Genomic DNA, 27035 nt, shown 5'->3' with positions numbered 1-27035 from the left:
GCCCGCCGGCCGCCCGCCGCCCCCCGCCGCGCCGCCGGCCCCCGCCGCCCCCCGCCCCGCCGCCGCCCGCCCGCCGCCGCCGCCCGCCGCCCGCCGCCCCCGCCGGCAGCGCGGCGCCCCGGGGCGGGGCGGGCGGCGCGGGGCGCTCCCCCGCACGGCGGCGGCGGTGGCTCGGCCCGGCCGCGGCGGCGGGGCCGGCGGTGCGCTCCGTGCCCGCGGCCGTGCCCGCGCCGGCGGCGGCCCCAGCGAGGGGGCTCGGCTCTGCGCTCCGCCGCCGCCGCTCCCCCGCCGCCTCCATGGAGCGCCGGCCGCGCCGCCTCTGATGCCCGGCCCGGCGCGCACCATGGGGCCGCTGTGGCTCTGCTGCCTGCCCCTCGCCCTCCTGCCCCTGCTCGCCGCCGTGGAAGGTAAGGGGGGGGCGGGGGCCCTCCGGGGGCAGGGCGAGCCCCCCTGCGGGGGCTTTCTCCCTGTTTTTGGGGGGGGGGGGCGCGGCACTTGGTCCCCCTCCCCCCTCCCCGCCGCACCCCCTCCGCAGCGCTGGAGGGAGGCGAAGTTTTGGGGAAGTGCTGCCCCGGCTGGAGGTGTTGCCGCCGAAGCCCGGTGCGGAGCCGGGGGCCCCTCGCGTGTCGTCGCCAGCCCCCCCCTTCCCCCGTCCCCCGACCCTCCCGATGGCCGCCGTTGCCCTTCTCTCCGCCATCCCTTCGCCAAGGTGGGCATCCCTCGCCGGCGCCCCGGCACCCCCGCAGCAGGTCCGCGGGTGCCGGGTGGGTGCCGCCGAGCCTCTCTGCGAGGGATGCCCGGGCTTGGCCGCGCCGTGCCCGCTGCTGGGGGCTGGGAGAGCCTTTGGGGCGCACCTCGACAAGGCCTTGCCGGCATCCTGGAGCTCATGGCCGGCTCCCCGTTGGCGGCGCGGCTTTCCCGGCGTCCCCGGGAGGAGCTGGGCTCCCCGCCGAGTTCCCCCGGTGCTCAGACAAAGCAGAGGCAGGCGGCAGGTGGGGAGCTCCTGCGGGCTGGGTGCGCGGGGAAGGCGCTGGGTGGGAGCCCGGCGGTGGGCTCTAGGCAAGGGGGGACTCGTCTGCCTGCTCCCGAGCCCGGCTCAGCCAGGGCTGCGTGCCCCCAGCCCGCCCGCTGCACGGGCGCTCTGGGAAGCACCGGAGAACCGGGCTGGGCAGGGGCGAGAGCAAGGTGTCAGGTCGAAAACTGGCTCATCCCGACGCAGCGCAGTCAACGGGGATCTGCCCATCGCGGGAGGGCCGTGTCCGAGCCCGCGAGGGACCGGGTGGCTCTGCTGTCCCCCCGGCTTCGCCGGGCTGGTGGGCAGACTGGGTGGCTACCACTGGCCTTGGGCGTGGAGGCGCCGGGCGGTGGGAGCTACGCGGACGATGTTTGTCTGGAAACATGGATGAGGCACCATTTATTAAGTTGGAGTTTTGGGAGATGACTCATGGGTTGGCCAGCTATACATCGTGATATTTACAATATGGGAGCTTGGCATAAATAGGACTATTTACGTTGCAGTGGAGAGCGCTAGCCAGCTATGCTATTCAAATGAGCCCAGTATGTTTTTAATTATGGGGGGGGGTTGGGGTGATGAGCGTGTTTGTGGGAGCATACGTGTCCACGTGGGACGTCTGGCCTGATCGGCCGGCGGCGCTGACACCGACAACGGGGTTTGTGCTTGGCCAGCGGGGCCCGAGCGGGCTTGGCCGTGCGGAGCCGCCGCTGCTGACTACGGCAGGGGAGGGAGCCAGGCGCCTTGGGGTGCCACCCCCACCCGCCCTGCCCTTCCTGGGCGCCGAGAGGAGCTGCCGGGCGGCACTGGGGGGTCGGTGACTGGCTCCCAGGGTTCTTGTGTGCTTGCTTAGAGATGTGGGTGACCTTCCCGCCATCGTGGCAGGATCAGCGGGAGCTGGATGCATGAGTGCCTGGGCTCATCCCAAGGGACGGGGAATATGTATCTGGGGACGAGGGGGCTCACCTCGATCACCTGAGGGGATCGCTGTAAGGTGTGCTCCTCCATGGATGGGGATGCTCCTGGGGAGATGGTCAACGGGAGCCATGCACCATGCTTCCAGGGACCGTCCCCATCTGGGGCTGAAGGCGTTGATTTGGGTTCGGTGGGGTCCCCCCATGCCCCCGCTGTTGCCTCCTGCCTTGTGTGTGTGTGTGTCGCGGGGCTGCGATGGTGGCTCGCAGCGTGGGGCAACCAGCTACCGTGTCCCAGCCTTTCCCTCCTTGTGAAGGCCTCTGGAGAGCTGGCGAGGCGCAAGCGCGCGGGACGCAGCTCCCTGGGCGCGCCTCTGCTCCTTCCTCCTCTCTGGGAGCTGCCTCTTCCCGGGGCTCCCTGGGATGCTTGGATGCGGTGTCCATCTGTGTCTCCGGACGCTCTGGGCCCCGTCGGTGTGGGCAGAGCGACCCAACGGCAGCTGCTGGCCAAGGAGACGGTGGCTGGACCCCACCACATCCCCCCGGCCGCAGGGCACCTCCGTGGTGGCGATGCCCTCTGCGCTGCTGTCACCAGCTCTGGCAAATTCCCAGGGCCAAAATGGGGGAAAAAAAGGCTCGTTCAGGGGAAAACCGCGTTCTGGTTATTTGCCCGGGGATCCTGCCTCTTGAGTCCTGTTTTCAGCTCTGCTACAGAGCTTTTCTGTAATGCTGGTAATTTCACTTGTCTCCTCTGTGCCTCAGTTTTCCTAATTACAAGGCGTAAAATAATACAAGCGTCTTTCCCAAGGGAGCCGCGAGGTTTTGTTAATGAACATGACAAAGTGCTTTGGGATCCGTGGTTGAAAGCGCAGCCTTAGTCAGTGTGCCCGTGTGTGGGGTGTTTATTTATCTACATGCTTTATATTTCTCTGTACGACATATATTCACTTGCATTTAACAAACCTTAATTAGAAACAAAGCCGATAGGGAAGGAAATATAAACAGGAGTGTGCATGAAAATTGGAAGTTGATTACTCACTGGCCAGCAGAATGCGTGTCTTGGGCTCGGGAGGAAAGGCTGTTTGGTTAAAACCGGCTCTGTTAAAAGGAAATGTGAAAAGAACGTAAAACATAAATCAATATGGAAAACAGGGAGGTGGATGACAACGTACATAAAGCAGAGGTTAAGACTTGCGTACAGTTGTTAAGGCGGTTGCAAGGTAATGTATCTGCAGCTGAGAAAGTTCAGGCTTATAAAAGGAAAGTTTTTTTGTGTGTTTTTTTTTTTTTTAAAAAAAAAAAAAACAAAACCAGAAAGTCAAGAACAAAGGAGTCCTGGAAGGGTCTGGATCGCACACCGGTTGGTAACAGTGCCGCTATCACTAACGGCTCCTCTTTGTATTCCTGCTGGCGTGCGCCGCACGCTATCCGGAGTACTGGTGCTTCCCAGGTATTTTTGGGGGGAGCTGGGAAGGGCACTTAGGTATTTCAAAATCAGCAGCCCGGCTAACTCGTGTGCGAGGGGGGGGAAAAAACCCCGAAGGCGCTCTTCACCCCGTTGGAGTTAACTTTTTGTAAACCTTGCAGCGCTGGCAAGTTTCCCGAGGGCTGGAGGAAAGCCAGCCGCGTGCCAAAAAATGCGAAAGGAGAAACGAGATGGCCCTAATATCTGTGAGGGTGCAGGCGGCCCGGGAGCGGGCGGCGCGGAGGCAGTGGCAGGCTCTGGTGGGCGAGGGAGAATCGCGCGGTGTGAGCTTGGCTGGGAAGCGGTGACACGGGCGGGCGAGGGGGCTCGATGCTGAGCATCCTTCTGTGCTGAGCGGTCGTGGTCCTGAGCCTGGTGCTGGGCATGGGGAGGGATGCTGGGGCGGGAGGGCTGGATCCTCTCCTGGGGCGGGCATCCCCAGGGCATGCCGTGGCTGAGGGGCTGGATGTGAACTCCCGTGCCCATCCTCTGAGCAAGCTGGAGACCTTTGTGGTCCTACGTAGTTAATAATGTATTGTAACGTACACAATATACGTTATGCATTTATTATGTTGCATACTTGTACATAATATACAGTATATTGTATTTTATGTATGCCGTAACATATTTTATTGTTAAAATATGGTCACCTCTCTGGTACGCTTGATCGTGACACTGCTGAGCACCTCCACAGCCTCCTCCAGGCCCAGGGCGGTGCGGGGGGATGCCAGCGAACGCAGGGCTTGTGCCTCGTCGTGTCCGGCTTCGCGCTCTCAGTGGAGGAAGACTTTAGCCATCTCACCGAGGTTACGGGTCACACCAGGGCACTTGCTTTGCCCTTGGTGCTCCAGGGAGGTGGCGTGTGCCCGGGGTGTGCCGGGACCACAGGAGCTGCAGGAGCATGCCGGTGAGCCCAGCACGGTCCGGAGGGATGCGGCAGAGCAGCAGGTCCAGTGAAAAACACAGGATCTGTCAAGAAGCAGATCCATCCCACGCGTTTGAACTCCAGATCTGCAAACGCTGTGCTGAGTCCACGCTGGAGACAAATTTTTTGACAAATGGGACTGAGGCGTGGAGCAGAGACCGTGGTTTCGGGTCAGCCCTGTGCTGCCCGTCTCCCTGCCGCTGCCTCCCTTCCCTCTCCCTGTGTCCTGGGTTAATTTTTGACAAGGTGCATTCCTTGCACCCGCCTGCCCTTTGCATTGCCGGGCCAGTGACCGAGGGAGAAAACTCCTTTTGGAGACCAAATGGGTTCCCGATTTAAACAGCCGTGTAGCTGCCGTTGCGGCTCTGCTCCTCTGCTTTTCCCAGGTGGGAGCAGCAGTTACTCCCAATCCCTGCTGTATTTCCATCTTCCCTGGGTGATAAAAGCCAAGGGAGCAGATGCTGGGGGGAGATGCCAAAGGGACAGGGCTGTAGGGACGAGGCTTGGGGTTGGTGTGGCCACCGCTGTCCCCCAGCTCCTCGGGACACCCTACAGAGGGATCTGGGGGCGTGGAGGGGACGTGGCTGTGCCGTGGGGATGCTGCTAGGGGGTTTGGGGGTTTGTCCCCCAAGGATGGGAGCAGCGGTCCCCTTTGCAGACGGGCTAAGGATCTGCCCGCACTAGTCAGCGGCCGTTTGTGTACACATACCTGAGCTGGCTGTAAAGAGGGGTGGGCACCAGCGGGGCTGCGAAACCTGCCTGAGGAGCTGGGTAAATACTGGATGCTGAGATACCTCCCGAGGCCTGAGTGCTTTTGTGCGAGTGCAGCCAGAGCTGTGATAAATGAGAGCCTGAGCCCACTGCTCCTGCCCCAACACGCGCCCGCTCCCAACAGACCGACCCTGCTGAGATGGGTGCTTGTGTGTGGGTCTGTCTGGGAGTGGGTGTGGGGTTCCCATCCCACAGAAAGTCCTTTTTTACCGAGAAAGACCCCCGTCGGCTCCCATCCTGGTTTGCAATCCCTCCCAAACCTGATTTCTGGTTTGCAGAGACACCGGAGTGAAGCGCGGCTGCCCGCTGGATCACGTCGGGATGGGGGTAGCGGGGAGATCCTCGGAGGCAAAAGTTCAGCTGTTAGATAAGGGGGTAACGACGGGGCCTCCTGCGATAAGGCGCTGACATGGGCGGGAGGGAGAGGCAGCACCCCGGAGGGGGGTTCGGGAGGGGGCTCTGCCCTGGCTGGTACCCAGGGATGCGGGGAGCACGGGGGGTATCGCCGGGGATGCTGGAGGCAGGCGGGGACCCCTCGGGGGCTGGAAGGAGGCAGTGAGGAGGGTGCGAGGAAGGAGAGGTGCTGCAGGGGGCTGTGCAGGGGTATATCGATATAGACTTCATACCGATACCGGGTGTCTCGGGAATGTGCTGGACGGATGGCAGTTTGTGCCAGGTTGCAGCACAGGGGTGGCTGTGTGGAGCGTGCCGGTCCCCCCCCGGAGCAAAGCAGGATGGAGGCAAAGGAGTAAGTGAGGATCACGCCGTGCCGTCTACCCCTCTCTGGATTTCCATGCTTGGGGATGAGGGGAGCAGCATGAGGGCTCTGGTAGCCCTCTGACCCGACTCATGGCACTGATTGCCAAACGTTAAGGGAGATGAAATGGGCCACAAGGGCAGAAAACACAACTATAATTGTGGATGGTCTGTGCCTCTGTAAATGTCACATAGGGGCGTTATTCAGAAATTATAGTTTTAGTGACTGTGAATAATCGTGGCTCTTCGGAGAGCCCACGAGAGGAGGATCTCTTGATTTAGACCCGAGCATCACGCGTGATGCGGTGCAAGGCGTGGGGCCGGCTCCGGGGGAGCAGGTTCAGTCTCCCGGTGGGCACGAGAAGGGGCTGGTGAGCTCCAAAAGTTGGTGAAGCTTTATCAGTTGGTCTAATAAATGATGTTCTTTCTACCTTACCGCTCTTAGAGGCAGACCATCGCATCCGTAAAATGACCAGCACTACGCAGTAACATTTTGTAAGTCAGGCAAAATGAAGGAGCGAGCCTCAGGGAGCAGCTAAAATAGCAAAATAGTGGCACATGATGTGGCAAATGATATTAAAGCTCAGGATAAATGCACGCAGCCGTTTATCGTATGAGTTTTAAAAAAGAAAATAAATCTTGATTAAATGGCAAATTGAAGGAGGTCACTGGAGGTAAAATTGGAAGTGGTGTCTAAAAGGGGAAAACAGAAAAAAATGGGAAACTGTGGCGTGGCGAACGCAAACCCATATATGGCAGGCCGAGAGGAGCTTGAAAAACAACTTGTGAGAAGAAATGAATTATCCCCCCAGATAACGAGAATCGGGAGGTTAAACCCAACCCGACCGGGATGGAGCGCTTGGGGAGATGAGGAACAGCTTCAGTGTCCCCCCAGATGGCCGAGGCCAAGGGGACTCCTGCCAAGGAGCTTTCCTTCCCAGGGCAGGGCTGAGGCTGCCCTGCAGTGATGGCAGAAGAGCTTATATTTTAGAATAAATTGGTAAAACGAATATTGGGCCCGGAGCAAATGGGATGAGCATCCTTTAAGAAGAGCTCCCTGGGTGATCCAGGAGACTCCGGAGCAGTAATTTTAGAGGAAGGCTCTCTTATGGATTAAAATCTGCTTAAAGAGGGGGAAACAAAGAGTCGGTTTTCCCACTGGACGGGGGTCAGCGTGAGGCTTGTGCTGTGCGACGTATTTATAAACGCGCTAGAAAGGGGTGGGAACTCGAAGGCGAGAAAGTTTGCAGATTATACAAAATTATTCAGGACGATAAAAACAACAGTTGTCTTTAAAATATTGTAAAAGGATCTCATGACACTGGCTATAAAGTGGCAGATTAAATGTAGTCAGTGATGAATGAAAAGGGATTCACATGGAAAAAATTACCCTAAACCCATGCATGCACAGTGGCAGTCTTTAAATTACTTATTAGCATTTTAAGAAAGAGATCTTAAAGTCATTGTGGATGGCTCTTTGAAAGCATCAACTCAGAACTGGGAAAGGCTGGGAAAGGAGGGCGAAGATGCTTGTACAGGAGAGGTACGCGGGCGGGGGGGCTGCAGGAAAGATGGAGCTTGGGGGGGCACAGAGGTGCGTCAGACCGCGGGCGGGGTGAAGAAGAGGGTGAGGAAGGGGTGACCGTTCATTATTTTGTATTTTTTCACTCGCTTTTGAGTTCTCGAGCAGCAGGTTTAAAACCAGGAGCGATGGAGGGTGGAGGCAGGAGTGCGCTGGGCAGGGTGAAGCCCACCCCTGCCCCTCCTGGGTACCGGGGGCATCAGGAAGCCCTTGACGCTGGGCTGCTCTCTGCACCTCCTCCCTGAGCATCCCCCCGCTGCACTGCTGGAGGTGCGAGGGAAGCCGGGAATCCCTTTGGCTCAGCCTCCCGTGGTGGATGCGGTATTTGAGGTCTGTCCCGAGGGGGAAGCTGTCCTCTCCAGGCTCCCGTGCTGGATGCCCATGCTGGGTGGGGGCCCCGTTGCCCCCCAGCTCCCAGCTTGGCTTTCAAGACCATCTGCAGCTTCCAAGGCAAAAGTGCTGGGAGGGTCCACGTCGCTCCGGGTGCTCATCGCCTTGGCCGTGGTGGTGGGCCCTCCGGGTGCGGGAGCGCCTTCCAGCCTTACACAGGCTCTTGATTTTGGCACGGTGGCCGGGCAAGGGTAAGGTCCCCTGGAAAATGCCCGTTGGTGCTCGTCTTTGCCCTCCTCGGCGTTTCGGAGGGCGCAAGCATCTGGCTGGAGCTGGGGGAGGAGAGGAGATACCCTCAGCCTGGGGTTCATCTGGGGGGGTGAAGGCTGGGTTTAGGGGAGGTGCTCGGCCCCTCGCCCACCGGCTGAGCGGGTCGGGGGGTGGCGAGGGCGACCAAGCGTGTGAACGTCCCAGCGGCGGAGGGGACGCCTTGAGCCGCGCGGGCTCGTGCTCAAAAGGCCAGACAAAGGGAACAATGGGCTCCGCGGCCGGGCTCCTGGGCAGCCTGCGGCTGGCTGCCGAGCCCCCGGCATGGGAGAGGAGGGGGAGGCGGTCGGGCTGGCCGTGAAGGGCTCGGTTCCCCTCTGCTCTCACCCAAGCTTTGGGGGTCACAGGGACGCCTGGTCCCCACACTCAAGGCCAAACTGTGTCGCAGGTGAGGGTTATCCCACGCTGAGCAGCTCACTGCCTGTGCCCAGCTGGGCCAGGTTTGTCTGGGGTCTGTCTGTCTGGCAGAGGGCTGAAACGAGCCCTCCTCCATGGGAACTGCCACCCCAACTCCCAAATCACGTCCCCAAAGTGCAGGGGGTGCTGCTGGAGCCCGGTGAGCTCTGGCTGCACGTCCTCGCCATGGCTTTCAGGGACCCTTGTCGGGTGGCTGGTGCAGTGCTGCTCTGCTGCTGCGCGGCAGAGGAGGGTGAGAGCCAGGGAGGGCGAGGAGGGTCGAGCAGGGGCTGGACCCTCCGGACCCCCTGTCCAGACCCTCTGTGAGCCTGGACAACTTCAGCAGAGGGATGGCAGGAGAGAGAAGGCATCTCCATCCTCCACAGCCCTGGTGCACAGGGGTCGTGGGAGGCTGTGGATGTGAAGCATCGCATGCACCGTGGTGTGGCAGTGCAGATTCTTATTATCCCAGAGTCTCTCGGGGCAAGGGAGGACTGATTGGAGCACTCTGTCTTGGAGCAGGTGACAGGGAGTCCTTGGAGGTTCTTCAGTCTCCAGAGGAGGTCCTGCTTTTCTGAGCCTCCCAGGAGGCCACTCGTTCATGTGGGTTGGCCACTGACCCCAAGTGCTTCGGCTTGGGTTGCTTGCTGAGGCTAGAGGGTTGGGTATGATGTGTCTGAGGACAAACTGGGCAGGAACAGGCTGTTGAGATGCCTTCAGGTGTGTGGTTGCTTCCACCCAAGAGACTGGGGTGTGTGTCCTACCAGGACCCGTATCTGCCTGCATCCGCTGTTCTCCACTCCCTGCGGCCACGGGCCGATGGCCATGGCTGGTACTCCTGGAGGGAGCTGGCAGCATCCTTCCCTGCCGCTGGCTCCCGTGACTCTGCAGCTCATCCTCCCCGGGTATGGACAAGGTGCTGCCTCCTGGAGTTTGGCTTCAAGCCTTTCTCTCACGAGATGCATCTCTTTCTTGCAAGAAGCTCAGCTTTTTGTATGGCCAGCATTTGAGCTGTTGGGTAGGGGTGATGGGACTCATCAGTCTGACCAAGGAGGAAGGCTTGGTCCCAGCACACACATGGGGATGACGCCTTTATCCTGTATCTACCACCTATTCTGAGGATGTGTCTGAAGAAGCTGTTTGTGGTCTTGAATAAGAGCTAGCAGTGCTCTGAACTAACAAATACATGTGCAGCTGGTTTGAAGCAAGGTATGGTAGAAAGTGTGCTGAAGATCAGGATTGGGCCAGCTCAACGAGCTGGGTGCAGCAGAGGGGAGGTTGCAGAAGCCCTGGGCCATCACGGAGAGGTTCGTGCAGTGGCGAGCGGCTGCGAGCTGGCCGGGCAGCCGCCCCAGCTGGTGCACGCCACATGCTTGGGTGTGAGATGGGCTGGAGCACGTGAGGGGTCACGTCTTGCCGTGCAGAGGTTACGGTCGTGTTTCATGATTTGCTTTGCTTGTAATCCTGTTTCCAGGCTCCACAACTGCAACTCGGAAACCTTTACGGTGAGCCTCACTTAATAAATCTTTGCCTTGTTTTACTTTTAAGCCTGTCTGGTATCAGGGGACAAAGCGAACAGGAGAAATGCATGAACTGGGGGCAGTGCAGATGAAATAAAACAAGGTGTAGGGGCTGGCTGGAGCGCGTTGCCTGCAGGGAGGGAGGCTGGCCAGGCTGCAGAGAGTTAATTGTGGCATGGCAGCTTTGGGGAAAGCGTTTCCTGCGGATCGCTCCTGCAGGATCCCCGCCGCCTCTGAGGTTGCTTGCGGAGCGCCCTTGCAGGTGGCTGAGCACTGGGTTTGTGTGCTCGTCCCCAGCCTTTGTATGCACGCCTCGGCATGCAAGCTGCCTGCGTGTGCGCTGAGAGAGCACCTGCGTGTTAAACGCAAGCAGGCACGTGGCTTCCTTGCTGCTCTGGCGTAGAAACGGGCAGAGCTCCGGGAGGGAAAGCAAGGCGGTGATGGTTTTTTTCCCTTTCCCTGGGGAGCAGAGAGCGGCTGGTGCCTGGACGTGGGGAAGGGCCGGTGGCAGGGTGTTAATTGCCCGGTGCTGGAGCGTGCCAGGTGGTGGGATGGAGATGTCTGCCCCTCCGAGCTTGCTCCTGCCTGGCGCGGGGTGCGATGCTGCGGCAGCGAGGGGTGGATCAAGGCAGGCAGAGCAGCGCGGCCCCACCAGGGACAGTTTCCAGCCAGGCTGGGCAAATGCATTCCCCGGGCAGAGCCTGGAGCCACCCTGTCCATGCTGAAACTGGGACAAAGCCTCGCTTCTCTTACCCACCTCGTGGTGGGCTGGGTAGTCCTGGTGTGACAAGGACCCTCCTGGGCTTCTGCTGTCCCGGATGCATGTTAGCACCGCGCTGGAGGCTCGGAAAGGATAAACACAGAAGTGTGCCTGATGCCATGTGGAAGTCCCTTGACAGCAGACACATAGCAGAGCAGCGGGGCGCTGGCGTGGGCTGGAGGAGCAGGCTGTGCCAGCTGCTCTGGAGGTGAAGGGGTGCCGAGCGCCTCCGGGACTTGTCCCCATTCATCTGCTCTACCGTTGGGGAACCTCAGAGAGAGTCCTCGGACAGATGCAGAGCAGTCGGGAGCAGGGCAGGCACGGGAAAGGTGCTAATTAGGATGTTGGCAGCATTAGTAGGGGTTGGTGTCTGGCTAGTGGGAAGTGTTGAACAGGCAGGGCAGGGTCTGCTCTGTGTCGTGCTCGGTGTAAATCTCCAGGCAGCAGGCAGCTAGCGAGTCTGCGGGTGGGATGAGGCCAGCTCGGGTGTGTGATGGAGCCGTCCTGGGGGAGGTGGGTGCTGCTTTGAGTCCACCCGTGGCAGCTGGGTGACGGCTGGTGGTGTGGCTCTGTCACGGGGGGGCAGATCCACTCTGAGCATCGCCTGGTGATGTGGAGACGCCTGTTTCGTGGGGCTGCGCTGCTGCGTTTGGCTCTTCACCTTTCTTCTTTTTCCAAGGCTGCTAACGATGCCTTTTTTTCTTTTTTTGGTCTGATGTCAAACTCTTGTGCCTTCAGATTGAATAGCTGCCATGAGATTTTGCTGTGACTGACACCTGTTCTGGCTGCAGAGCGACAGCTTTTGATAAACACAGATCCTCTGGAAACGCTGAATTTACTGGCAGCTGCTCCCATTTGTCGTCTGGTCTCTGTTCCCGGGTTTGGCTAAATCTTGCACCGCTCTGGGAGGTTGCTGATGCTTCTCCTTGGGTTGAGCGGCGGCTGGGGAGGTCTCCTGGGCTCCAGTGGTTTATGGCAAGCCATGGGACGGGCAGGAGGTGCAGACACGTGCAAGTAAGGCTTTGCTGGGGAGCACATCCAGGCTGGTCCCTCTGGGCCAAGCACTGGGGCTGAGCAAGTGGCTGTCCCCATCCTGGTGGGACATGGTGGGTGTGCACGTGGGGGGCAAGTGGGCACGTGCCAAAAGCTGAGCGAGCCAGCTCATCCCCGGCATTTGCTTCCATCCCTCGGCATTGCAGAAGCCCATCCCTGCTTATCTGCGGGGCTGAGGGTGAAGTACAACCTCTCCCGGTTGCTGCTTTGCTGCTCCCTGTTTCCATATGTCTCTGTGTAACAAAAGGTGGGGCTGCATGGGGGGGGCTTGAATTTTGGACTGGAAAGTAAGGGATGTGCGGGGGACACTGCCAGGGGCTGCGGTAGGTTTGGGAGTGGCACGTTTGGGGACCAACAGGAGGGATCAGTGGAGCCCGCGCGCCCCCGTGGCGTGCCGGATGGGGTGGCAGGGGCTGCCCACGTGGCCTTGTGCCAGGAGAAGCGAAGCAGGTCACCCTCGAGGAGAAGTCTTGCCCTGTAATTTGGGTGGCCTAAATATGACCTGAGCTCCCGCTTGTGGGTGCTGAGCCCTTGGAAAGCTGACCTGGAGTTTTACCGCACGGTTGGGAGGTCCTCGGTGTGTGGGCTACAGTGGGAAAAGGGAAAAAAAAATGGGATTTGCGAGGTCAGCGCTGGGTGTGTCGTCCAGCCTCGAATTGCTCGGTGGCCAGAGGGGTGGAGCGGGGCTTGGCCCCTGCTGTGGGTCTCCCGGGGGTGCCGGCAGCTCATCGAGCCATGGCGGCGTGCCCACCCCATTGTGTTTCCATCATGGCACCCATTGCCCTGCGCATGGTGTGTCGGGCTCTGCGCTACGTGTGCTGGAAGGAGAAACCCCATGGGTGCACGGGCTCAGGTGATAGCATCCAAAAGCGCTGCGGGATCTTCTTCCCTTCGGTGGCAGGAATGTGCTGTACTCTTGCACAGGGCTAAAATAAAACTGCTGGCAAAGTCCCATCCCACATAAAGAGCCCGGCTGAGGGACACGTCTCTCTCCTGGGCGCTGTGGCTGAGGATGCTCAATGTAGGGTTTCTGGTGGTGGTGTCTTTTGTTTGATGCAGAAGAAGGGTTTGAAATCAATGGTAGCCTCTTGTGCTCGGTGTGCTCCAGAGCTTTAACTCCGAGAGGCCACCTCGCGTGGCTGTGGGCTAACGTGAGCGTTGGGAGCCCACCTGGAATGGGTGTGTGGTGGCCCCATCATGCCAGGGAGTATCATGAGGGCGGCCAGACAAATTGATGGATGAGTCAACAAAGCCAAAAAAAAAAAAAAGAAAAGCCTTGGTTCTGTTCCAATTCTGTAACAATAAAATGAAACAAACATCATGTTCAAATTGCCTGAAGAAATCCCACCCGCCAGTCATGCCGAGGGAGACCCTGCCGGTCTGACGTCGAGCGGTCCCGCTCCCTGAGGATGCACATCCCATGTACGGTCCCCGTCGATGCGTGGCAGCAGAGGGGGTTCCTGCCCCAGCCCCCCCCCTCTTTTCCCCGTTCCAGCCAAGCTGAGGGTCAGGGGGGGCTTTCCTTCGCTTCACAAGCCTGTCCTCCAGCGTGGGTTTGGTGTGACCCTGTGTCAAGCCTGGGCTTGGAGGTAACCACTCTTTCAATCTCTCCCCCTCCAAATCTTTATTTCCTTCTCAGACAGTCAAATTAGAGCACCCTGGGGATGGTTTGTCCCAGGGGGGCATGGTTTCTTGTGTCAACGTCTGCCTGAGATGAGTGGAGGTGTTCAGATGTCCTCTCCCTGGAGGCTGGCTCCTGGGAGGACTTTGCCCATGCTAGGGGCCAGGGTCTCTGCTCCAGCCATGGAGCGGCAGCCTGGTAGAGACAGTTGGGACACACAACTCTGATCATCTCAGTTTAGTGAGGTTGGCGCCAAATCAAGTGTGTTAGCTGTTCAGAAAATGTGACTATGGGATTTATCTGGTGTCTTAGGAGGATGGTGGAGGGCCCTGTGCTGGTCCTGGGACTGCTTCTAGGAGAAAAGGACGTTGAAGCCCACTGCTGAGAGCATGGTTTTGCAAGAGCAGTTGCATCTCCTGCACCCAGCTTCTGGGACCCAAAATGAGCCCTGGAGGGCTGCTTATCTTTTGCCCTGCTCTGGACTGCAGCAGGGGTAAATATTCACTAGAGATCAGCGCAATGACTGCCAAGTCGCTTTTATTTTGGTCTCTTAAGATAGCGAGGCCCGTTGGATGTGCGAGCGGGGATGGCCCGCGGCAGGGCTTGCCGGCCTTTAATGCTTGGAATAGTTTTGCCATTTGCATTTGCAGGGCTCCGGCAGGGATGAGACTTGCTGGTCTCCATGGTTTTATGTGCCATGGGACTGTGCCAACAGTTTAATCACAGCTGAACCCTCATAGAGCAGCATAAAAAAATGTTGTAGTTGGGATTAGGTTACCCATCCTTCCTATAAAAGACTCTATAAACAGTCCATCAAGCCCAGGCATTCCTCTGTTGACTGTGAGGTCCTTTGCTCTTAATGGGTCTGGCATTTGCTTTGACTAAGTCTTTTTTTGGGGGGGGGAACTGCTTTAAAGGAGCCCCCAAAGGATGGCTTTTCTGCTTGCATTAGTGGGGGAACCCAACTGGGCTGGCTTGGCAGAGGCGGTGTTGGATGTCAGAGGATCTGGCTGGGGAGGCAGGGGGTAAGAGGCAGCCGTGACAAGCCCAGAAGGCACTGACAACAGCAGCTGCTCCCTCCCTATTGCTGAGGGCTTTTTCTGTGTGGATTTGCTGTTTGCCAGGGTACTGGAGAGTTTTCGCTAACCTTGGGGTGGGCAAGGACTGGGAATCTCCCTCTCCCATCTCCCCAGCATGCCTCAGACCTGTCGTGTCTCTGCTGCAGCTTGAGCAAGTTCCCAAAAGCTGTTGCAAATCCTAAAGCTTGGGCTGGGCACCAAGTGGTCTCTTTCTAGCCATGGGTGCGCTCCCACCTTCACCTTCACCTTCACCTTCACCTTCACCTTCACCTTCACCTTCACCTTCACCTTCACCTTCACCTTCACCTTCACCTTCACCTTCACCTTCACATGTGATGCCTGCTGTGGAAGAGCCCCATCTGTGGGACTTTCTTGGGGTGCTTTGATTTTTGTCGTTCAGCCTTTGGGGAGCCACGGGGCAGGGAACAGATGGATGCGGGTAGTGCTGAGGGTGCTCCCTGTCCTGGCTGCTGCAGCCTTGAGGCAGGTCTGCGCACACCTTGGCCGTGTCTTGGGGCAGCTCATCTATGGGACCTCGTAGATGCTCCTGCCTGGGACAGTCATCTTCTCTCTCCTGGAAACCTTAAAACCATGGTTATGCTCCTGCTCTCCTAGCAAGAGAGGGGAAGGAAGAGCAAAGTTGGCATTTGTTTGCACACCCAGACTTAGCCCTAATCCTCCTGGCTCCCAAGGAGGTCCCCGGCTGTGATGGCAGTCCTGTCGGTGACACCTGCCCGCTTGGAAGAGGACCGAAGCCATCCCGTTGTTTCGCACACAGCGAACGTCTGTCGGTTGGGAACAGCATCTGTGCTGCGGTGCCAGAGATGGGCGCAGGGGGCTGTCCCTGACCAGTGCCTCCGTGTCACTGGGACCATCTGGAGTTTTTCCTGGCTGGTGCTTACATCTGCTGGGCCACACCAGCTCCAGGGGCGTTTGCTGGAGGAGACGAGGCTTTCCAGTGCTTTTCCCAACAGAGCTGAAATTATTTTAAAGATTGTGCCCCCCCAACTTTCCTTTGAAGATGATTTGGTCAATTTAATCACCAGCACAAAAGTGGGGTTTCTAATGTAAGCAGTTAGCACGGCCCCCTCCCTTAGTATCCTGCACAGGTCAATTCGGTCCACCTGCCTGGGATGGCTGTTTTAGATCATCTGGCTTGTCCTCGGAGGCCCTTTTCTCCTGTCGTTACTATCTGTAGAAAATTAACAACTGCATTAAAGTGGAAGCATTGTTTTTTCATATGGTGACCGCCAAGGGAGGTGAATCCCACATCCTTTGCCTGAGGATGCTCCGCGAGCCTTGAAGAGCATTAGATACTTCAGCATCGGTTTCCTTCATCCCTCTCCATCATGCTGACTGTAAGACGAAAATGAACCTGGGGCTGGTTCCTGTGGAGCCCACTGAGGTCCAACGGTGGGAACTATTACTTGAAACCTGCCAGCTAATCAGCTCTTAATCCCTTTAGCATGTTTTTGGCGATACAGAGCTGTACGCCCAGGCAACGGCTCGGCTGTCGCTGGCACGGCTGGCTCTGCTCCCCCGTGCTGCCGTCACGCCTCCTGGTTTCGGTAGTCAGAAAGCCTCCTGCCTTGTACACAGTTACTCTCACCAATCAAACTTGTAATCTCAGTGAAGAATGAAATCAGATTTGTTTGACAAGACCTGTTTCCTGTAGAAGTATGTTGACTGGTGCTAATTATACTCCTGTTCTTTAATTCTTTATGATTTGAATTACATCAGCATTTTCATTACTTTCCCAGAAGCAATTTCAGGCTGAGCGAGACCTTGAATGCCTACCATTTCATCACGTTATAATCCTAGTGCATCTGCTAAACGTGATCCTTCTTCTGCACTGAGATGTTTCTGCATTAGTGTCTTCAAGGACTTACCAGCTTTCTTCTTCTCCCAGGCGTCCCCTCATGGGCTCTTGCTTGCTAATTCTTGAAGTCTGTTGAGTCTGTCACTGTGAAATGTGTTTGATTTTCCTAGTTCTCCCTCTCCCCATCCCAGTCCCTGAAGTATTATGAGCTCTGATACTTCTCAGTCAGAAGTTGTCCCCTGCCTCGTGCTCTCCGCTGGCTGGTGGGGCTCATGGATCTGCACCGTCTTTTCCTCAGGCTGCTGTTGCAAGTGATAAAGATCTTTTTGAAGTCTCCTCCTGCCTTCCAAAGTGCTTCTGGCCTCACCTCGCCCCCCCGCCCCTTGGCAAAGGGGATGGAGATGCTCTCTGGAAACACAGTGCTGGAAAGAGCTCCGTAGGTTTGCTCCACTGCCCAGTTATTCATGCAGACATTGACCGGTACTGGAACCAGGCTGTGGAGCTTTCTTGTGGTTTTCTTCCAATCTGATGTTAATGGCTAGTCCTGGGATTTGATTTTTCAACCTATTGTGGAGGTGTTGTACAGGAATTTCATGTAGCCATGGTTCCTTGGGCTTGTTTATGAAAGTGTCATAACTGAAAAGCCCAGAAATGAAGATAAACGATGGCTGTGGCTTCTCCCACCTCCATGAGGCCCTTGTCTGTGTAGAAAAGAGCTGAGTTGTTTGGTCACCGCGTGGTCTTGATGCATCTGTTCCAGCTGTGGCCAAAGTCGTAGTTATTTTCCAGACGCTTGCAAACAGCGTGTGTGATTTTTAAGAGAATTACAGTCAGCCGGTCCCTGGGTCGTTAGTTATGTATGAGCTAAGGAATCCTGCGTTACTAACGGGAGGAAGCAGCCCTGTTCTCCTGAGGGCTATGGAAATAACATCCTACTTTCCTAATAAAGACACAGACTGGCTGACCATGGCCATCCTTCACAAACTGTTAGAAAGAACTGCAGCAAGGGAAGCTCTGATTGCATGGAGGGCAAAAAAAAAATAATAATAAAAAATAAATTGCCCTGAAAATGGTGTGGAGGTGAAGCAGGGCCCGGAAAGGTGACAGAATCTCCGTTTCTCCAGTCCTGTGCATTGTCAATGCTTTTCTGTTTCTATGAATTTTAACATTTTTACTTAGCATTTTGTCTACATGCTTAAAAGAACACCACCACCATAACTTCTTGTCTTCAGCCATGCCAGAGATGGCTTTTCCGTAGGTTTCCCTTATTAACTTGCTTCACTTCATGCCAGTCACAATGAAATATGAGTTGCCTGCTTACTCTCCTTCCATTTCTCATGTATTGCCTTTGCATGTGCAGTTGTCACCAGCACTTTGTTACTCTGAGATTGGTTTTGTTTGAAGTTGTTGTCTTCCTAGATTGTCAAATTGTAGCCTTTTTAAAAAAAAAAAAAGTTGTTTAAACTTTTCTTTGAGTCATACAATCACAGAATCATGGAATGGTTTGGGTTGGAAGGGACCTCCAAAGACCATCTAGTCCAAAACCCCTCTGATTTTCATTTGTACTTTGTGCTCCTGTTTCCTGGCTGACTCTGCTTGCTGATTTTCTGGGATTTGGGAAATTAATACATTTGGAGCAATGGGCAAAGCCATTTCAGGTTTGGCCTTGTCCTCCCTTTGGCCAACACAGGCTGTGATCATCAGTGCTGGGGCAGTTACATGCTTCCAGTCCAGTGATTCAGCCCTCTTTCCGTGTCATTATGAAGTCAGAAATTGTAGACCTCGGGGTCTTTATTGCACTTTGTGCATTAAAATTATGTAATGAGCCTGTCCTCACCGATCGCAGGGTATGATATAGCATAACGATGACAGCTATTGACAGGTACGAGGCACCAGTGTTTCCAGGCAGTGCGAGGAGCAGAAACCTGGTGTTGAGAGCTGGGTCGCTGGCTCTGTGTCCATCATGTGTTGGCTTTCCATCACATGTGTCGTTGCGCCATTTCATATCCTGAGCGTGTTTCTGATTTATATTGGTGCAACGGTGGCTCAGCTGAACCGATGCAAGCTGAGATGTCTTCTCCAGCATCCTCTTCAGCTTAACTGCTCTGTGATGAGTTTACAGTGTAGACTAGTCCCAGTCCCAGCTCTGATGGATTGACATGCCAATGATGGCTTGGTTGGCCCCCCTCCTGTGTAGACAGGCCAGGAGCTGGAGGAGACCTGGTTTGGGGAGGTGACAGCAGAGTCTGCTGTGGCAGCTCGGTTCAGGCATGCTGGTCACCCTGCTCTCGCTATCGTCCTCCTCAGGAGCCCTGGCGAGGTTTCCTGCTGAAATGGAGAGGGGAGTCCAAGACTGCCTCGGCCTCGGGTTAGGCACAGTGTCAGGTGAATTGAGCGGGATGTTTTAGGGCTGAAGAAAGACCACTGATGGCTGGATTTGAGAGGAGGGGCAATGACAACAGCCTTTGTGAGCAGGAGACGTGCCCTGCTTTGCTGATGCTGCCCTGGCAAAACCAGCTTTCACCTGAGAAGGTGGCTCTGCTAGACATTTGCTGGTATCTCTATTGGCTTTGGACTGTGCACGTTCGGCTGACTTGATGCGTTGCTGCTGGTTAAGGAAGAAGAGGCCTTTTGGCATCCACTGAAGGGTGGGAGAGCCTCTGAATTTGCAGGATGGGTGCCAAGACGCAGACTCGCTCATATTGATGAGCCTGGTGATGACCAGGGAGACCCTGCCTTGCTTGTGCCTTGCTGTCTTTGTGCATCTGCTGGATTTTTGCTCCAAAACACAATAAAGAGATATTTTTTCCCCCCACCAAGTAAGTTATAATACTAAACAGATGGGCACCCTGGAGTAAGCATAAGGCGTTGTGTTGTCAGTGGGATGAGGTGGCTCCTGTTTCCTTGGGTGGTTAATGTGGAGATGGGTCTGGGTAATGCATGAGAGTGTTTCCCAGCCTGTGTTTCCAGCCAGCCTTCCTGTGGGCAAAATTTAGAGCTGGGTGTTTTAGCTCCACTTGCCAGAAGAAGGGAACACTGGGGTGACAAACAGGTGTCTGGATGAGATAGTGGCTTGCATCATTATATAGGAGAAGTTGTACTGGGGAAGTGATTTGGGGTCCTGCTATGTCTGCTCACCTTCTAGAAGAACCAAGATTTTTCAGCTCCATCAGTAAAACAAGGCATTTCCATCTTTGATCAGAGTCGATGTCCAGCTCTGGTGTCCCTGTCCCTAAGGTCCCCCTGCCCCAGTAGTAACAGTGATCAGGGTAGCTGTGGGTTTGGCCAGTCAAGTCCTGGAAACCTCCAGTGCAGGAGATGCCCCAGCTCTCTGGTGGCCTGCCTCAGGGCTGTACGGCCCTCCTGAGGAGGCAATTCCTCAATAATCTTTTAATATCCAACTTGAACATCCCAAGTCACAATTTGTATTTTGAAAAGGTCTCTCCTGGGTCAAGATGCCCATCCTGGAGTCACTTGCTATTCTCGTTTTATGGGATGAGATGATTCCCTGTTCTTGTTTTATGGGATGAGATGCCTTCTACTTAGCTGGGCGTGAGTGAAAGCTGTGTTTTCCCTTCATTACTTTCAGCCTTTTCTTTAGGAAATTGCATCTTTCTGGGAATGGCCAGGTTCAGGGTTTAAACCATATCTTTGTTTTTTGTTCTCTTCTTACTCTGCCCCAAATGGTGGTGGTGCATGAATAGCATGGTGGCGATCCCATTTGACCATGGATCCCCCCTGCCCCAGAGATCCTGTCCTGAGGAACGAAGTGCCTAGGAGAAGGTGGGAGAGGAGCTAATCCATGAGTTGATCTGTCTCTAAGGCATGGCTCACAACATTTCTGCTGTGCACAAACTAGAAATGTCTGCAGACATCCAGAGTACCTCGCAGGAGCGATGCTAAACTGAACGCTGGAGTGCTTCCGAGTTTCTTTTTCCTTGCAGTAATAATTTGCAATCCTATCCCAGCTTCAAAAAACACCTGAGTCAGATGGGGGTGAATTATTTGCAGGCAGCAGAGCTGCCTTCTCCCTCACACCAACAGCATCTCACAAGTGGAGGATGCGGCAGGAGAGGTTGTGGCTGTGAAAGATGTCCAGACGTGGGAGCAGGTCCATCCTGGGCATGGAAATGCTCCCTCCTTCCCCGCTCCCACCTCGCGCACTGGTCCCTTCCCATCAGCCGCAGCGGGATTTTTAATAGCCGTTTCCTTGTGAAATCAGAAAGTTTGCTGGCTGTGAAATACAAATGATACGTACTAAATGCTGTGTAATGGATTCCACTTGCAATGTTTCGTGACTGTGTGTTTCTAATAAAAGTCTCCGGGAGCGAGGTGGAGGCTCGCCGGCTGCCAGGGTGTTGGGATGCTGGGGAGGGCTGGGTCCCGCAGCTGGTGTTCGTGGTCCCCACGAAGCTCACGGGCAGCTCTCCTAAGACGAAACAGCCAGCTATGCAACCCCATGGAGGTTGCACACCAAGGAAAAAACCCAAGCTCTCAGTGATGCTCTTCAAGGGGGGTTGTCTGTTCTCTGCTCTGCCGGGGAGAGGTGGGGTGAAGATGTGGGGTTCAGGGGAAAGGGCAGCAGCAGGACTTGTTTTGCATTATCATGGGACACAAAGCCACCCCTGAGGACATACCCTCTTGCTCAGGCTGGCCGTAGCAATGGGCAGATCATGGAGATGTGCGCTACACAGCGCTTTAGCATGCAGAAAAGCACGTGGGCAGCACTTGGTGCTTGCAAACTGGGGGACGGATGAGTCACCCTAAGAGTTGTCGCAGCGATAACCAGGTGTTTCAAGCCATTTATGTGCAATTCAGCAGCGTTAGGAGCATGGGGGGGTTCCGGCGGTGCTCCAGCAAGAAATGGCTTTACAGGCATGTACTGAAGGGGCTTAAAATTGGCTGCTCACAGGAAAATACTCCAAGTGGGTCATCACCACTTTTGGGGCAGCGTTGCTAATGAGATCCCTGCCTGCAGCAAGTACCGGTGTTGGGAGGGTAATAAAGATGGGAGAGGATGGGTTGGTTGTACCTGAGGCAATTCGGTGCAGCAGGGGAACAGAAGTGGGTCTGAGTACGGCCACGGTGTATCTGGGAGCAGAAAGCGTGGTCCACAGCTATGGCACAGGAGGTGCTCACTGGGAAATCTGTGGCCCTGAAAACACCTTTGAAATGCGTTTTCCCAGAGTGAAAGAGCTAATCAGGTCCTTGCTTGGTGAGCCAGGACGTACCAGTTTATCCTTCCCTTGTGATGATGGGTCCCTTGTGATGCCGGGTCGATTTCTGGTGTCCGCAGCCAAAGGAGAATCAAAATTAAAAAAAACCCAACCCGCTATGGTCATGGCTCAAGGTGTGGAAAACCTGCCCGTCGTTTGCTTTATCCAGCAGATGAACGAGTGCGTTCTGCCTCGTCTGCTGGTACCGGCCTGGAGGAAGGGTTGTTAATCGTGAAGGTCTGTTTAATTTAGCAGGGCAGGACTCTGTGGCTTGGAAGCTGGACTAATTCAGACTGGTAGAGGAGCATGTTTTTAATAACGTGTCTAATTAACTGTGCAGCAGCTCACCCAGGGATGTAGTCGATTCGCTATTGCTCGTAATCTGTAGATCAAAGGTGACTGATTTCTCATAAACTGGTTTTGACCCCTGGGGCTCTTCCCTCCAGCTAATACCCCTCTGTCTCCAGCCATCCTCGGGCACGTGCTGGGCCGGAGGGATGGCCAGGCACGCTGGCCGGGCTGTTTACTGGCTTACAAATGTGCGAGCCTGCGTTCGGCTGCAGCGGCTGCCAGTGCCTGGTGCCAAAGCCCCGCTCCCGCTGCAGGAGCTGGGCTGGCTCTGCTCGCCCCGTCCTCTGCGGGTGCCACGGAGCAAACATCTCCCTGATAACACACATCTTGCTGAAGCTTCAGTTTCAAGGCATACGCGAATAAACGCAAAGATGCCTGGGCACAAGCTGCTGATCAGGGTTACCCTGCTGCACATGGGCTTCTCCCAGCTGCGTGCATCACGGCTGCTGCGGCGTCGGCTGGCACTCACCCCGTGCTGCTCGGCGTCCCTCCCCACAGGCACAAACCGGGGCTGGGGAGGGCTTTCCATCCTGGAAAATTTAACAGCAACATTGGATGCTTCCTTCTGAAAGACTCACCCTTGTCTAAATAAACCCGGGGAAGTCCTTCGGCCGGCGCTGGGCAGAGTGTCGGACCAGATGTTCGTGCTTCACCCGTCTGACCTCCCGATCGATGGAGCCGTGAACTGTCCTTTGTTTGCCTGTCCCTGCGGTTGGACACCCGCTGCCACGTCTGTGACAACCGGCCCTGCTGCAGACAGCCACCGGGCGCAGGGCTCGGGTGGGGGTCCCCTCTGCCCCCGGGCTGGCGGGGGTGTCAGCGCCCGGGCTGCTTCGCTGCTTCCTCCTCTGCAGCAAAAAGGGGTTGAAGCCGTTTTGTTCAAGCATTTAGTTTTTGGGTGCTCAGTGTTGTGTTTTGCAGGGTCTGATGTTTCTCTGCTCTGTGGGGAGCAGAAACCCCCTTTTTTTTAGGGGGGCGGCCAAAGCAGGCACTGCCCCCAAGCACTGAATGAGAGTTTGCAAGCCTTCTGCCATCCCTGTAGCGAACACCGTCAGGGCCCTGCTCCCGGCGTCACCGCGTGCTCTGCCCCATCCCAGGTGCCACTGCAGGGGAGCCACATGGTTGGTGGCGGCCGAGCCGTTTGGGTGCCCCGTCCTGTCACCTGTGCCTCTGCAACGCAACATTTTGCTTTTGGGGGCTTTTTCACGTGAGTGACCCCATCAGGCAAATCCGCGGTGTCTGAAGGAAGAAAAGTTACCAGAAATAAAAGACACGGAAGGTCTGATCGTCGTTTCACACTTGCCCAACTCCTCTGTGATGGAAACCAGCTGGGTGTCAGCAGCCGTCGCTTCCCCAGTGGGCACGGTGTGTCCCTGCAGGGGTGCCCCGCCTGTCCCCCACCTCTCCCAGCCCTCTGTGCCTTCTTTCCCAGTCTTCCTTCGCTCCTTGCGGACTCTCCCTGGGGATCAGTCCCGGCCTGGGGACATCACGGTGCAGGGACCAGAGGGTGTGCGGAGCCGGTGAGGCCGGGCTTGGCGCTGCCCTGGCACGATACAGGGAATATTACCGTTTGCTTTTGCCAGTGCTTGGAGCGGGGCAGCTTTAAGGATGTTTTTACCAAGTTCTTTAAATCCACGTCCTGTGAGTCAGAACTGCGTCAAGAGTTAATTATTTTCTCTGAGAGGAGTAAACAAAGGCTCAGCCAACAGGGTTTTATTCATCTATAAATCCCCGGCAGCGTGAGTGGATAGATGGGGCCAGCAGCCCTGTGCATCCCACCGGCGTCTCTGCCGGGGGCGGCTGTGCCGAGGCAGCCGGCCCCGGCGCCTCTGCTCTCCGGGCAGGATAAATCAGGAGACATGGAGGAGTGCTGCATCCTCTGCGGGCGGGAGAGGTACATCCCAGGAATCGAGGAGGTATTTTTCACCCCGAGGCGATGTTTTCCACTCCCTGGGCTGCTGGGGCGTGATGGGGTGCGGACATGCTCTTGGCAGGGCTGGCACCGGCCGGTCCCCCTCTTCGCTGCCCGCCGGGATGGGGTTTTTGGGGAGACTTGCCCTGTGCATTTCGGGTAAGCAGCTCGGAAGGCAGCCTTCATGCGCCAGGTGTTCTCGGTGAGCAGCCAGGTATGTGTTATGGCAAGAGGCACTTACTGAAGCCAGCAGCAGCCGGCGGCGTTTGCAGTGGAGGGTTTCCAGTGGGATGGGAAGAGCCCCGGTGCCCCGCGAGGCTGCCTGTGGCAGCAGCCCGTCTCCCATGGGACCGGCAGCCCCGGTGCCCGCAGCGGCGTCGGACACCTCTCCCGTGGGCAGGCTCTGCACCCGCTGAGATCAAATCAGCTGGGCTCAGTCTGGCATCCCCATTCATTCAGAGGAGCGGTGCTGCTGCTGAGCCCTGGGCTGTGCTCACCCTCTGCTTGAAAGCAGCCCACGTCGGGGACAGAGTCACGTCTGGGCCGCGGTAGCATCGCAGCCTCCAGGCTCTCCGTGACACTGGTAACTCGTCAAGCGTTCTGGGGCATGCTGTGGTCCCAGCTACTCTGGTGGAGACGCGATGACCATGCACGAAGCTGTGCGTGCAAGCTCGCGCTCTGCCTGGCAGGCAAGTCTGGTCGTGAGGACATCTGTGTGGCCACCCTCGGCCCAGGCTACATGTGTTGCCTGCCATAAACTCCCTCTGCATCCCAGAGCCAGCGGCCCATCTGCTCCAGCGTTGCTGACAGCGGTGCAGGGTGCTGGTGGTTTCCCATGGCTCGGCCATCGTGGCTGCTGGCCGGCCCAGGCTCTTGTATGGCGACAGCAAGACCTGCTGGGATGCTCTCAGGGGGCTCCATCTCCTGAAAGCATGGGCGAGGAGAGGGGTGCTGTGATGGCAGCGGACTGAGCACAGTGTTGGGGAATGGGAGAAGAGCAGTGTCCTCTTCTTTTAGTGCTCTTGGGGGCTTGGGCGCATCCCTGGGGGCTCAAGCACATCCCATATATCAGAGTCCTTCCTGAGCAGGGGCTGGGACTTGAGTCTTCCAGAGATCCCTTCCCATCACACTTGTGGGATTAAGGGATCATTGGGAGTGCAGCAGCAAGGGGAGGATGAACTTGCTGCTCCCTCACGTGTTTTCCTCCTGCAGACATTGATTTACAAAGGCTGCTTCATGCTGAGTAGGGAATTTGGGGGATGGTGCATTCCCTGCACAAGACTTTTCGCCTGATTTCCCATGTCAAGGCTGAGGTCGTCAGGTAACGCCTTGGTCACCCTGTACACTAGATTTTGGAAGCGTGGTACTTTTGTGAGGCTGAGGCAGCAAGCCCTAAACCCTGCAAAGCTGTAGGTGTTTGTCTGTGCACCCTTTGGTGCTCGGAGGCTGCAGGGATGCCCTCTTCTTGGCAGGGTGGTTTTGCATGTGGGGAGGGAGCGAGGGTGCCACGGGTGGATCCTTCTGGAGTCCCCACTGGGCACCCATGCAAGGAGCACTGGAGGTCTGGGGTGCAGGGGAGAGGGTGCAGACACAGCCTGTCCCGAGGACACATCTTCCCTGCAGGGTCCACAGGTGCCTGCTGCTGCGTGTGTGTCTCTGGGTTTGTACGGGCAGTGCCGACCGCCGTGGCGTCACTTCAGTGTCATGTGCTGGAGCGGTCCAGGGGTGCTGATCAGTGCCAGGCCAAAACCACGCATTGCAAGGGGACAAGGTGCTTTGTGCTGAGTGATTTCCCCAGCCTTGGAGCATCCTGGGGCAGGCAGTGGGGAGTGCTCCCTGCCTCAGTTTCCCTCCCAGCCAGTGGGGAAGAGCGATACCTCCTCCTTGCACAGGCGTGCTCTGGAAGAGCTGGGCATTGCTGTGATCCGTGCAAGGGGCTTTTACCCACAGTGAGAAAAGACAGTGAAACAGGGGCCTTCCCCACTGCAGAATCGTGGTGGCAGCGGTCTGTCCTTCCCCACCTCGACTGCTGCCCGCAGGGCACTCCTGATGGCTTGTGCTTGTCTGTGCTGGCTGGAGGTGGCACCAGCCCTGCAGCGGGATGCAGAGGAGCCACGAACCCTGGGCTACATCTGGCCAACATCCATGCTGGTACCTCTGCTGCTTTTATCCTCAAAGCTTGCTTGGGGGATGTCCCCATTGCTGCGCCTCCTTGACAAAGCATCTGAGGTGCAAAGCAAGGAAGTAAGAGCGCAGCATGGGGCTGAACTGCCTGGGTTTTGGCCTGGAGAGCTCTCGGCACTGGATCCGCCCTCACCGATGCTTGCTGTGTTGTCCTACATTCCGGCTGCTCCGCTAACGCCCTGGGCATCTCTGGTTTGAATCCTGCCAAGATGTCACCTGATATCGAGGTGACTGCTGTGGCTTTTGCAGAGCCGACAGGTTGTTTCTCCTCCCAGGGTTTGGCGATCATACCCAGGGAGCTGGGACAGATCCTGCAGCAGTACTTGTAGAGCCACTGTGGCCACTCTGCAGGCAGCACCTGGACCACGTGCTTTAGGCATCCTCCCGGTCCGGGAAGGGTTTGCTGAGCAGCTGGAAATGTCTGCATCACTTTGCAGTGGGGCACTGGGGCATCTCCATCCCTGGAGCTCTCCCAGGCTCAGCTAGGCAAAGCCCCGGCTGCCCCGGTCTCGTGGCAGGGATGGGGCTGGACCGAGACCCCAGAGCTCCTTTCCACCAGCCCTGTGGGATGCTGCGAAATCATTCCTCATCCTCAGACTGCACCATCCCTGCTTGGTGCATGGCAAAAAGTGTTGGAAGGGGAGAGGAGAGCTGATGGTCCTGGGGCTGTCCTTGCCCCGCAGGTCTGTAGGGGCTCCGCTGACTGCACGAAGGAGCTGCTTGAGAGCAGTTGGGAGTTGTCTTGGGGATGATGCTGCTATCAGGAAACAACTCTAAAGTTGCTAACGCGGCCCCAATGCTGCACATCCCTCGCTCCTGGATGGGACAGGGCAAGCAGCCGCCCGGGGCAGTGCGGTGCTGCCAGCGAGAGGGGTCGCAGGCGCGTCCGTGGCTCTCAGCGTCCCCGGTCACCGCTGGTCCCCAGCCTGGAGCTGCCACGTCCGCTCGTCCCTCCTGGCCTTGCCCTTGGTTTTGCCCAGTGCACTGGGGCACCTGCCTTTGCTGCCTGACTTCACACTTGAGCCTCCCTGTGGACTTGCCT

At 56.9% G+C, this 27035-nt stretch overlaps 1 protein-coding gene across 4 annotated transcripts in view; it reads left to right on the top strand.

Annotated features, from left to right (window-relative positions):
* The first annotated feature begins 210 nt into the window (after positions 1 to 210).
* The window catches only part of EPHB2 (EPH receptor B2), a 131801-nt gene continuing 104976 nt past the window's right edge, over positions 211 to 27035 (top strand). For all 4 annotated transcript variants that reach the window (XM_087755184.1, XM_087755182.1, XM_087755183.1 and 1 more), the window contains exon 1: positions 211 to 407. In XM_087755184.1, coding sequence (XP_087611310.1) covers positions 323 to 407 — 85 coding nt within the window. In that variant the 5' untranslated portion in view covers positions 211 to 322. The remainder of the gene's footprint in view (positions 408 to 27035) is intronic.

The sequence above is a fragment of the Nipponia nippon genome, unplaced genomic scaffold (assembly GCF_047370975.1).
Source record: "Nipponia nippon isolate SJK-2023a ecotype South Korea unplaced genomic scaffold, ASM4737097v1 scaffold_19, whole genome shotgun sequence".
Classification (NCBI taxonomy): Eukaryota; Metazoa; Chordata; class Aves; order Pelecaniformes; family Threskiornithidae; genus Nipponia; species Nipponia nippon.
Note: the sequence above shows the minus strand (reverse complement) of the source record. Positions and strands in the feature narration are given on the sequence as shown.